Source organism: Magallana gigas, chromosome 6, assembly GCF_963853765.1.
Source record: "Magallana gigas chromosome 6, xbMagGiga1.1, whole genome shotgun sequence".
NCBI lineage: Eukaryota > Metazoa > Mollusca > Bivalvia > Ostreida > Ostreidae > Magallana > Magallana gigas.
The window spans coordinates 26,584,833-26,597,699 of NC_088858.1; the positions used below are offsets into that span (position 1 = coordinate 26,584,833).

Here is a 12,867-nt window from a genome sequence, read left to right on the forward strand (position 1 = left end):
TTCATAAATTATCGGAAATCAAAATCCTAGCAATATGCACACCTCTGATATTTGTACAATTGATCTGCAAAAGAACAACTTCCTATCTTAAGAACTGTAGGACAAGTTATCCGTACAATGAGGGTACCCTATATGCAATATTTTGCCAAAAAATGACTAAGTTCAAAAGCTGGTATTTTTTTCATAAATTATCGGAAATCAAAATCCTAGCAATATGCACACCTCTGATATATGTACAATTGATCTGCAGAAGAACAACTTCCTATCTTGAGAACTGTAGGAGGAGTTATCCGTACAATGAGGGTACCCTATATGCAACATTTTGCCAAAAAATGACTAAGTTCAAAAGCTGGTACTTTTTCGATAAATTATCGGAAATCAAAATCCTAGCAATATGCACACCTCTGATATATGTACAATTGATCTGCAAAAGAACAACTTCCTATCTTGAGAACTGTAGGAGGAGTTATCCGTACAATGAGGGTACACTATATGCAACATTTTGCCAAAAAATGACTAAGTTCAAAAGCTGGTATTTTTTTCATAAATTATCGGAAATCAAAATCTTAGCAATATGCACACCTCTGATATATGTACAATTGATCTGCAAAAGAACAACTTCCTATCTTGAGAACTGTAGGAGGAGTTATCCGTACAATGAGGGTACCCTATATGCAACATTTTGCCAAAAAATGACTAAGTTCAAAAGCTGGTATTTTTTCGATAAATTATCGGAAATCAAAATCCTAGCAATATGCACACCTCTGATATATGTACAATTGATCTGCAAAAGAACAACTTCCTATCTTGAGAACTGTAGGAGGAGTTATCCGTACAATGAGGGTACACTATATGCAACATTTTGCCAAAAAATGACTAAGTTCAAAAGCTGGTATTTTTTTCATAAATTATCGGAAATCAAAATCCTAGCAATATGCACACCTCTGATATATGTACAATTGATCTGCAAAAGAACAACTTCCTATCTTGAGAACTGTAGGAGGAGTTATCCGTACAATGAGGGTACCCTATATGCAACATTTTGCCAAAAAATGACTAAGTTCAAAAGCTGGTATTTTTTCGATAAATTATCGGAAATCAAAATCCTAGCAATATGCACACCTCTGATATATGTACAATTGATCTGCAAAAGAACAACTTCCTATCTTGAAAACTGTAGGAGGGGTTATCCGTACAATGAGGGTACCCTTTTGGCACCCGCCCGCCCACCTGCCCGCCCGCCCGCCATTTTCACCATTTTAATAACCGGATTTTTCCGTTGGAAAACCCGTTTAAAAAACACAGCAGTTATAAGACCGTAACACACACGGGTACTCAAAGGTTGGAATGACTAGTTTTATTATGACATCACAAACGCTGAACGCTGTAAAATGCAACGTCACAAGCGAGAATCAAAGTTCACGCTTGTAGCTGTTATAGTTGCTAGCGCGAATTACTCAATTTGTATGCAAACACCACTGCAGTTATGAGACTATATATCTTTCAAAAAATAATGATTCAATGCTTAAATGACATCATACAACTTTTAGTTATTTTCATGGATAGTGGAAGAACAATGGATAAAAGTAGTGATACCATATGATTAGACATTAACTCTGAATGATTTTTTGAATCATTATTTTGATTTAATTTTTCTTTTTCAGTCTTATCAATTGAATCAGTGTAATATATACATGGGTATATATATTAAGTGAGTGAAGGATTTTTTGATACCCTTAACAGGTCAATACTACCGGTGTTTGTATGAGTATATACATGTACATATATACATATGCATGTTATATTTGTTTAATATATGCACACATCTTTTACACAACAATATATCCAGTTAATTTGAATATTGTGCAATTTGATCTACTCTTTATTCCGTACATAAATTGTACATTCCTATATTATGTTTCACTTTTACAGTTTAATTGTTACTTAATACCATAAATACCTGGTTTGAACAAGAGACTACCCGGTAGTCATTATACACATGATATACCCATTGCGTTCTGTCAATTGTATAACATGTGTCCAGTATATACCGCAACCTATAAATTCACAGCGCATTCCTACTGGTGAATATATCCCACTCTTTTCCCCCAAAAAGGAAGTCTACAATCTTTGGAATTTTTCTTTTCTCTCACTAGTCTTAGCTGCCCAAAATTTTTAACATTCTAACATTGTCACCCTTTAAACACAAACACATAATTTTTTGGAAATCTTATACTGAATGGGAGCAGAAAAAAGCTTACATCCCTTGCACATAGTTGAATTAAAAAATTCAACAATTCTACACATACTTCCCAATTTAGTTGTAAAACTAGATAATTATTGATTTCTCTAGCCATTACCAATGTCTATAATTTTCTAAGGAATAAAACTTTTCTGAAATAATCAATAAATTACAGTAGAAATAAAACAGCCAACTTAATTATCCGTAACTGCTTTCAAGTTCAAAACTTACGTCATTTTCATCTTCATCTGGATTGTCAACATAGGACTTGAATGTCTGAAACATAGAGTAGAACTGATTAAATGTATATTAAGTTAATGCATATTTCAATAAACTCTTTGCCTAGCACATATGTATATATCTATTTAGTTGGTGGTGATCAAGGAAGTCACTTAATCCAACAATCTAACTTTTCCTGTTTCTACAATACAGTTGAAACATGTAATGATTTCAATCTATTTATAAGTAACATTTTATCTATCTGCCATTTATGGTCACTGAAGACAAGGGCTTATTAATTTCTGTCATTAAGATTACTAACTGCATGTGCATGCAAGCACAGTCAACGATGTTTAAATGTTTTCATAAATGTTATCACCAACTATTTTAAATAAACACAGAAAACAAAACACTAGGACAAACTGAAATCCATGAATACTGAGCATGTCTTCTTCGTTTACCCAGCACTTCTTTCTTCCCCCCCCCCCCCCCAATCCTCTCCAGCACCCCCATTGACCCTGCCTGACCCCTCAATCCATGATCTCACTCTCCTACCTTCATACGAACATCAACATTATAACTGCTATTCCTTGAAAACAGAGACCTCCTAAAGGATGCCATGTTGTCAACATTGTCTACAAGCTTCACTGTATAGGATACACATGACTGCTGGCAACGCCCCCTCGTATATTTCCTATCAGCAGAGCCAGGTCACATGAATTGAAAAACTTCAAACAGACAGGCTGTGTTTGTATCGGCCAGTGGTTGTTGTTGGGTTAAGAAGGGTGAACTGATAAGTATATATAGATTACTTCAAGATGTTGGCATACTGTATTTAAATAACTACCGGTATAATATGCGTTTATTTTTAAATGTCTAATAGCTGGGTCACTAGGTTTAACAAGCTTGATCATGTACCGGGTATGTGTAAACAAATGAATTACGGTATTCTGGATACTGATGGATTACATAATTAAACAATATATTAAGCTCTGTCATTATATTTACACCAGATCAATGCCGATTTCACAAATAAGAGTTGATTCTGATGTATTTTGTTAGCTTCGACCATTCACAGGTCAGCTTTATTATTTTTTTTTCCATATACCTTTGACCTTATTATCAGACTCGATGGAGTGGATATACACTTCTCACTCTTGCTTTTATATACATTGATAGTCACTCATGTAGAAGAGCTACCCTCTGGTGTTGGGACAAGGTTGGGGGTGGGGGTGGGGGTGGGGGGAAGGGTGTCAGCTTGCTTTTTTATGTGGTAACACTTACCGGTACATCTAAAGCTGCATGTATATTGAAATGAAAATTTCAACACAATTCAATAAACATAGATTTTCCCTATTTTAATACAGTACCAGTATATCTTATTCAACTGTAATTCCAATTCAATAAAAATTAAAGAAGTAACACATTGATGTTTATTTTTTCATGAAATAAAGTTTAACAACTTTGGATATTAAGAATTAGTTAAAAAAAAAAACCGACTTGATGAGAGCCTTTGCTAGTTGGGTAATGTCTGACACAATTTGATTTCATAATCTGTGTGCTATAGAATATGGTGGAATGAGAATAGTTCCATTTATGTCTGCATGGATGTGTGGAGTATCAGATATTTACATGGTGTTTCCTGAAATACTTAATACACACTTGAAACTTTCAGAATCACAATTCAAGTGCTATAAAATTCAACTAAATAGTAATTAAAAAAATTCTTCTCTCAGTTGTTTTGCATTCTGTTGAAATATACATCCTGTAAATGCTAGCTATAGATATGTGGTATTGAACAGCAAAAAGTTTCTTGTATTTAAAAATCTAAAATAAGTCCAAGATTCACAAAAACCCATCGAGCATTTCAGTAGCTATAAATAGAAATAAACATTTTGTAATTAAACATAACTTTTGCAATATACAGCAAAACTTTTCCAAATAAACACTTTTTATAAACTTTTTATCTATAATGCAAACTTTTCGCAATTATTCAATGAATAACTTTCATGAATAAAGACATAACTTTCTCAATATATGACTCAAAACTTTTCCAAATACCTGCATGCTAATTAAACCTTCCTAGAAATAAGAAACTCTGACGAGTGCTCAATATACCCAAAACTTTCACAAATAAATGTCAAACATTCAGGAATAAATTACCCGGTAATGTGTAACTTTGAAAATGAAAATTATATCATGAAACTTTCGCATTTATTTGAAATTTTTTTTTAGCTATGTCAAGAAATTTACTCATTTATTCGCAAAAGATGCATGTTAATCTGTGAATTTTTTTTTAACCTTCAAATATGAGCTCAATTTGGCTTTCATGTAAACTGATACCTTATTACTGGTATTCTAGTTTGTTGATTACACATTGTATTCATGATATGTGTCTGTACAATAGATCCAAAGATCAAATAAGAGGCCCAAAGGCCTAAATGGTCACCTGAGTAAGATACAACCCTTTTAATTCAGGATGGCAATTTAATAATTTCATTCTTATCATTATGCAAAAACTGATTGAAGAAAATATGTTGCTCAAAACAAGATTCATAGGGTGATGAAGGATCAAGAAAATCAATGCATGTGTCTGTCATTCAGAAATATCCCAAACACTTGATTCAGTCTATATATTCAGTGACAGGAGGACGGACAAGTATACCCATGCAAGTATAGGTAAGTAGGACATGAATTAGGACCTTGCCAGCAAACACGCATCATAAAAGTTCCATTATAAAGATGTAAAGAAAAAAAAACTTCCTTAAAATTGAACACAATCAATGCATTTGACAGCAAGTGTAAACAAGAAAATATGCAAGCTAGGGCAAGACTTTTGCAAATTTCCGTGCCTAAGTATGTCACTGTTAACTTAAAGTCTTCACAATACCACTTAAAAACTACAAAACTTATTTTGGCATCATACATTAAAACATTTAAATAAATTCTGTTGTGAAATGACCCATCAGTTACATTATTTACAGTAATTAATAAGTCACTACACAGGTGAACGAACTCTACTCAATGAAGAATAAAATATAAAAGGTCATATTTCTGCAGAAAGTACATGTACCGGCATGAGGGTATACATCTGTAACTCCAACTAGTTCATGCAGTCATTTTTTATCCACCATATATCAAAGTACACATGTACTTATAAGTTTGTGTGCTAGACGCCTGTTATTATGTAAGAAGATTTTAGGCATACCGGTAATTGTATACACGTATTCACCATATTGACAAATGAATGACTTTTCTGTTGTTTTCCCTAATCTAAATTTTCAAATCACAAAACTACTTGTGAGCAAACCGCAAATTGCATTAGTAGGGTAATACATAGTTACATATTCATTGCCTTTTCCACACTCAGGCACAGTCTTTCAAACCTATTGATAAAATTAAATGAATTCAGTGTTTGTGTGTTCTTTCACCTTCCAAGAAAAAATGTGTTTATAAAGTTCTTGCAGTGACCCAAGCATAATTTTAGAGTTTTTCTATACATATATATACTGGTAAAAAAAAATAATTTTATACCACAAATTCATACCACCATCATACATGTTTACAAGTGTGTATATATATAGGCATTAAATGTGTTTCCAGGAGAACTGGTTGTCTGTCATCATTTTAACGCTTTAATACATTATGTCAGTAAAGTGAAATGGATGGGTATTACATTATACGGTTCACTGATTGGCCACTATTAACAGAGCAAGAGGGACCACTGTAGGAGCTTGCTCCCAACATGCTTATACTGCCTCAATTGCTTTCATGCTTTTAAAGATGCACAACTATCCGTAAATTTAACAAAATTAATAAGAATGACATTCTGTATTTTGTTCACTAGAGCTCCTGATTTAACCTTTCAAAAAACATCTACATATATGGTATTGTGAAAAGAAAATTGTGTTACATGAACATTGTACCTGACACAAAATATCAGATATGTAAAGCCACTCGTAACAAAAGACGATAAGGAAATTTAAAATCAAACCATGAATTTGCTACAAGCATGCATGTTTATTATACTTCGGTCATATCTGATTACGTGTATTTTTTTTTACTTTCAGCTATGTTTACATAAAATGAATATATGAATTCTGAAATTTGTACCTAATATATAATTTATACATGTTATATATCACAATATTAATTATTCAACCAGGATTCAGTGCCTTGGTAGAATATACAGGCGCTTCTCATTTAGAGGAATTATTGACATTTCTTATTTAAATTGGGAAATGCAATCTGACATGAATGTATAGATCTGAATTTGTCCCAATTAATGTTGATTTTTATGTTACACGTGTGTAAAGGAAAATGACACATATTGTGAATATTATTCCTTTTCAATTTTGAATACATGCACAAAACTAGTAAAATTTAAAATAGACTTGTGAAATATTTTTCCTCAAAATTTTGATTTCAAGTAACTAACTTTGTTCATAGTTAAACTTTAAAAATCTTTTCTTTCACCTTAATAAGTAATATTCTGATTGATAAATATATACAAACTCTTGAGAAGTTTATCATATTTATCATTAATGTCCTTGTTTCAGCACACATATCTTATGTATTAACTATACCGGTACTTTACTGATGTGAAAAGATTAGGCCTTATTTTTTTCCTTGAACAGGCAGTCCTTATCTTATCTGACCGCATGTTGCATTATTACATTTCTATGCAAAGCTTAACAAACATGGATTTGTAATATATCAAGTGAGGGGTGTAATGCTCATGTAAATGATTTAAGTTTTCTTACTACATGTACCAATTTTGATACAGATGAATTTTGAATCTTAATTAAAAACCAAAAGCAATTTCATAATAATTCATCATTTACTGATCCACTTCTTCCTCTCCTTTAACAATTATTTAGAGTCATAGGAGTTTAAATTATACTAAAAGCTTCAGCCAGAGCATCTCGGGACATACACATGAGTCAGACTAAATTGGACATTTATTGGGGCCATGAATGGTACATTGTATCTTCAATTGGGCTTCATTCAGGTCATTCCTTGAATTTTACTTTTGAACATAAATCCACCCTTCTCCCTAATTACTGAAGACAACAAATAATCCCATTGTTGTAACAAATTTATTGTACTAGTAGATTCTTTTTGAAAAATATTGATTTATTTGTGTATTCACTACTAAAAATTTTGTGTTATTTTACATTTCCTACTACAAAATTCAATAAATAAATATTTGCTCCACTTACTTGGTCGATTAAATATAATTCGTCATTTTCCTATTTGAGTGAATTTGGACATTTATCAGTTTATCATAGATTACTATACTTTGTCCCGAGTTTTTGCTTCCACCACTTTTTGCTTGATATTTCAATAATCATAAATACCCTTTTTGTGCTCAAGCTATGTTCATCCACTAAAATGAAAAATGTCCAAATTATTTGTTTTGAAACGCCCCCTCTACCGTTTCAGGTTTCAATATACATCCCAAAATAGAAAGTCTACAGAGATTTAGCATTGCATCAGCCATTATTAAGCCCGGATGATAATTTTGAAAAATTGTGCAAGGTGTCCCAAGAACTTCCAAATGGAGAAAAGATGTAAACAGTTCCCATTATAAATCTCCGTAAGACAGTTTTTTTCGTTCCTGTGAACTTTCATGAGTGAAAAATGATAATTTGTCAATGAAAATATCTTGGATATTTTCCCTTTTATCGATTTCAACAGCATATCTTTCACAGGTATGTGTATTTTTATTAAAAATCAATAAAAAGTGATGGAAGCAATAACTTGGGACAGACCATACACATTTAAAACACTAGGAACTATAGTAAAAACAACATATTAAGATTTAACTAGTATATTCTAAGAAATTTCAATGTTAAAATGTTTCAACTTATTTCATTTTACACATTTATCCAACATATCTATAAAAAGCCTTAAGGCATTATTAGGCGGTTTTCTGTAATTAGTCACAGCTGTGCAAACTTGGACATAATGATAAATCACGGACTTACGTTAAACAAACGAAATTATCTTTATAAAAATTACCAAAAGGTTATTTAAGAGCTATAAAAAAAATAATGATAAATCTAATAAACACCTGGAAAACAATTTTGCTTCCAATATTCAGAACAAATTCGGACAATATGGGAAAATGCACATATCTGCACATTCTGAACTTCTCATGAAAATAAAGCGCAATAATTGCATATGGTCTATACATAACACTTTACCTCTCTCCCTGCTTCTTTCTCGTTTCTCGAAAGATAAGAAATAAAACTGGATGTCATATCAAATTTCGTAAGCGACATTCATGAATTTCATCGTGTTTATTTACGAGCGACTTCCTCAAGTTCCTGCTGATGGTTGACGTAAAACTGGTTCCTGTTCACTAAAACTGAACCAGTTCAGGTGTCTGAGGTAGCTTGCCTGGCTGAGTTCCGGCTTTTCCAGTTGTTTTTTTTTTTAAGAATAAAAAAATCAAAGAGGGAGTTTTTAAAATTCAATTTTCAAACCATATCAGGAATTCAGGATGCAGTACAAAGTTTGCTAGCATGTAGATCTATATCATAATTTCAAGAGAGGATACTCGTGCATGCACTGCAGAGACATAATTATGACAGCGTCTCTGATGCATGCAGGCCTTTAAAAAATTTAAAAATTAAACCTTTACATGTAATTATAATTTAATATACATACAGTACCTGACATCGTCGGAACCCACGGGTTTTCTATCCGTTACACTGCTTTCAACCTGTGGGTTGAAAGCAGTGTAACGGATAGAAAACCGGCGTGGGTTCCGACGATGAGTAGGCTACCTGGCTTTTTTTTTAATTGAGAAATTAATATGGACAATTTTTTGTCTGCTGTTCGTTCTATACATTTTATCGATATTATGTACAATATACTCATACATGTACATGTAACTGGAGTACGTGTATTTCATTGCTCAACGGCTGTTTGAAATGCCACAGTTCTCGGAAAAGAATAACACCTACGGATAATTAATTTTGGATTAGGCATAGAAATGAAAGATTAAATAACATGTAAAGACTGGTACCAGTGTATAGAAAACTTCGCCGCAAATGCAAAGAGGCGAGTTGTTTAATTTTCTTTGAAACAAATGAAGAATTGAAAAGACCACTTCATTCTAGTCTTACAGTAGTTTGGAGTGAAAGGTTTAACCTATTCTGGTACCTTAATGAAAATAATTTGGAATTTTAATCCTACTGGTATGTCAGTATGTCTTATGGCAATGTAATGAAATTGATTTGATTGCACATTTAGGTTTTTATTTTCCCGATTGGGTTTTTAAGCTTCATGCACATGGCAGTTTAGATATGAAAAATATCAGACTATGTGTGTACAATACATGAAGCCGTTAATTATAAAAGAAAGTTTGTATTCATATATGTCAGACTAAGCAAATGATAGAACCGAACGGCATAAGTAAATAACTAATAATTATATCTTTTTATGATATGATACATTCTGATAAATATTGTTAATTAAATAATCAGTAGATATATAATGACAATTGACGATGACAATTTCCTTATTCTCCTAACTGCATAAAGTTCAGTTCTGAGAAAAATCGAATAAACATAATACGATATATGCATTGAAGGGTGAAAATAGAAGAAAAAAGCAACAAAAAAAAAAAAGAAGCAAGACATTAGAAATGACAATTAACCTAGAGAGCTAATTTAACTCTCTCGGTTATAATTTTAATGAATTTACACAGATTAATCGACCTTTTTTTAAATTATTAATTCTAAACAGTTGTTGAAATTTGTAAACATCTTGGTTGTGTGTAGAAATATAATGATATGTATAAAACTCTCTTATTTTAAATGCTTAAATATGTAAAATGAAATAAATAATGAAATTTAATCTCCTATCTTATTACAGTTACATATATAGTATACAATATATACGCGTTTATACGATACATAATTATCATTCCATCTACCTCTTTCTAAAAGCAATTTAGCATTACTTGTTCTAAAATCACCCCAAAAAAATGATATTAAATAGGCAGTTAAAATAGAGAGTTAAATTGGAGAAATTTAACTTACCTTGGAATTAAACATCATTATATATTCTTAGTTTTAGAACCACCCCCCCCCCCCCCCTCCACTACCACCACCACTCTTTTTTTATATACAGGACTTCCCCCCCTCACTGTATTTTATTTGCGTTACTTCTATGGACATAGGAAAATTAAACCTGACAAAAATGTACATGTTCTTGAGATTTCTGTTCATAAATTTGTATGCTAAATATATTTGTAGGAACAAAGAGGGATAAATGAAATTGAAACTAAAGTTGGGGTTTTTGGGACTATTAGTTTGCATGATCATTTGCATCATAAAATGAAATATTCATGTCACTTGATATTGGTCTTATGATTTAATGCCGTAGATAAATTTAAGTAGAAAACATGTTATATGTGAGTGGATATATCATATACATACACGTATATAGGTGCCAATGTACATGATCGACATACCACGTACGGTCGACGGCGTACCCATTATTCTAATTAAATATTAAATTGTATATATTTCCAACGTGCACATCAAAGTTTATATAAAAATTCTTATCTTCAGGTTCACAAGATGTTTTCCTCTTTGCAACATCAATATGATTATGTTTATAAATATAGTAATCCGACATATAACAAAGCGCCATTTCTACATATTGCACTCGATATGGGTCATTCAAAATTTTCACAATTTAACATATTTTGTTGAATGCATCTAAGTTATTTGAGCATAAAAACAATCGTTTACTATATCTCTTTCTATTACGGTGTGCTATTTTTAATAAACAGGTGCACATAGTGCAAAAAATGTGCATCGCGAGTGCAACGAGAATACAATGGTGAATATTTTGTGCTTCGGTAGTCATCTTTTAGACGGATTATCTCAGCCCATGGCAAATATCAGTTGATTGTTTTATATTCCTCGGCACCTTGAAAGATTAAAGTCCATCTGCTTTCTTAAAAGCTCACCCAAAATAAACACAGAATGTAGATTTGGACGAAAATGTTATTTCAGTCCTCTGTTTTTCAAAGACCGCGCTCCTGTTTTGACTTGAATTATAAGAAAAGTATACATTTAACTGTGGTTTCATATGATAGAATCGGTAGTTCAGATATCTGGGAATTATATTGTGAAAAGAAATATGATGAAAGTAAATAAGAAAGTATAGAAAATTAAGAAAATACTAGTTCGAGAAGCACAACGGCGTTCATTTTGTAAACAAAATCTATGCTACGACGTAGTCTGGTGTAGGTGCTTTCTCAGACGTCCGCGCTCGTAGTATAAATAGAGCCAGTCGATAACGCGCAGGAAATTCATTCAAAATACGAGACTCGGAGACCACAGAAGGTGTTTATAAAGATGTCTGACGCAGAGGTAGAAACCCCCGTAGAACAGCCCGAGGCTGCAGAGAAGGATGAAAAGGCCACCAAACCCGCAAAAAGTCCCAAGAAGAAGGCTGCAAAGGCAAAGAACAAGACGCCATTGAATCACCCTCATTATCGAGACATGATCAAGGATGCTCTGACCAATTTAAAGGAGAGAGGAGGCAGTTCTCGACAGGCCATTTTGAAGTATATTGTAAAGAATTTCAAGGTGGAGGATGAAAAATCGGCCAATAATCATCTGAAAATGGCCTTGCGTGCCGGTGTTAAAAACGGATCTCTTAAACAGTCTAAAGGCACGGGTGCGTCTGGATCCTTCAGGTTAGGCGATAGTAAACCTCCAAGTAAGCCGAAGGCAAAGAAAGAAAAGGCAGCGAAACCAAAAGCAGAGAAGAAAGCGAAAAAGAAGCCCAAAGTGAAGGCCAAGGCCGAGAAGAAACCGAAAGAAAAGGCCGAGAAGAAAGCCAAATCACCGAAAAAGGCTGCTGCCAAGAAAGCCAGCAAGCCCAAGAAAAAGTCGCCCAAGAAGGCAGCTGCCAAAAAGTGAATCTCGTGAATATTGACGAATTAAGAGACGCTCATTTTAAGTGCTCGTTTAATTAAACAGTGCAATACATAGATCTGTCCCTTTCCATGCTGTAGAACTCGGGAAATCTGATTGGAACTCGGCTTTCAGTTTGGACCAAAAGTGCTATATAGTGCGTCCTGTTATCAATATTACTTATATTTTCGTACCAGAAAGGTATAAAATTTTGTTTGTTTTCATCACAAAAATTATATATAGATCGTTTTTCATGTCATCTTTGAATACGAAACTGGACGATGTCTACTATACTATAGATTTTTGCCAGATTTCTTACGAATTTTTACATTTTTTTTTACTGTAAAACAGTATTGTAGAACGATGCTCTTGTTATTTTTTAATATTGTATTACGTATTTTCATGTTATTTTCATGTTTATTACATGAATTTCGTTTGAATAAACGAAAACTAACTTAA

The 12,867-nt window shown here is 32.8% G+C and overlaps 2 protein-coding genes across 6 annotated transcripts in view; one reads left to right on the forward strand and one right to left on the reverse strand.

The window, feature by feature from the left end:
• Window positions 1-8,822, reverse strand: part of LOC105333560 (myotubularin-related protein 10) — a 31,078-nt gene extending 22,256 nt beyond the window's left edge. For 3 of the 5 annotated variants that reach the window (XM_066086937.1, XM_066086939.1, XM_066086935.1), the window contains exons 1-2: window positions 8,671-8,822; window positions 2,474-2,518 (exon numbers count right to left, since the gene is read on the reverse strand). In XM_066086937.1, coding sequence (XP_065943009.1) covers window positions 2,474-2,518; window positions 8,671-8,748 — 123 coding nt within the window. In that variant the 5' untranslated portion in view covers window positions 8,749-8,822. Of the gene's footprint in view, window positions 1-2,473; window positions 2,519-3,016; window positions 3,252-8,670 lie in introns of all 5 variants that reach the window. The other 2 variants (XM_066086936.1, XM_066086938.1) reach the window with 2 other exon arrangements.
• Window positions 8,823-11,787: 2,965 nt separating this feature from the next.
• On the forward strand, window positions 11,788-12,867 carry LOC105323921 (histone H1-delta). Its single transcript, XM_011422990.4, has one exon. It carries the CDS (start codon window positions 11,845-11,847, stop codon window positions 12,412-12,414), a length of 570 nt encoding a protein of 189 aa, XP_011421292.3. The 5' UTR covers window positions 11,788-11,844; the 3' UTR covers window positions 12,415-12,867.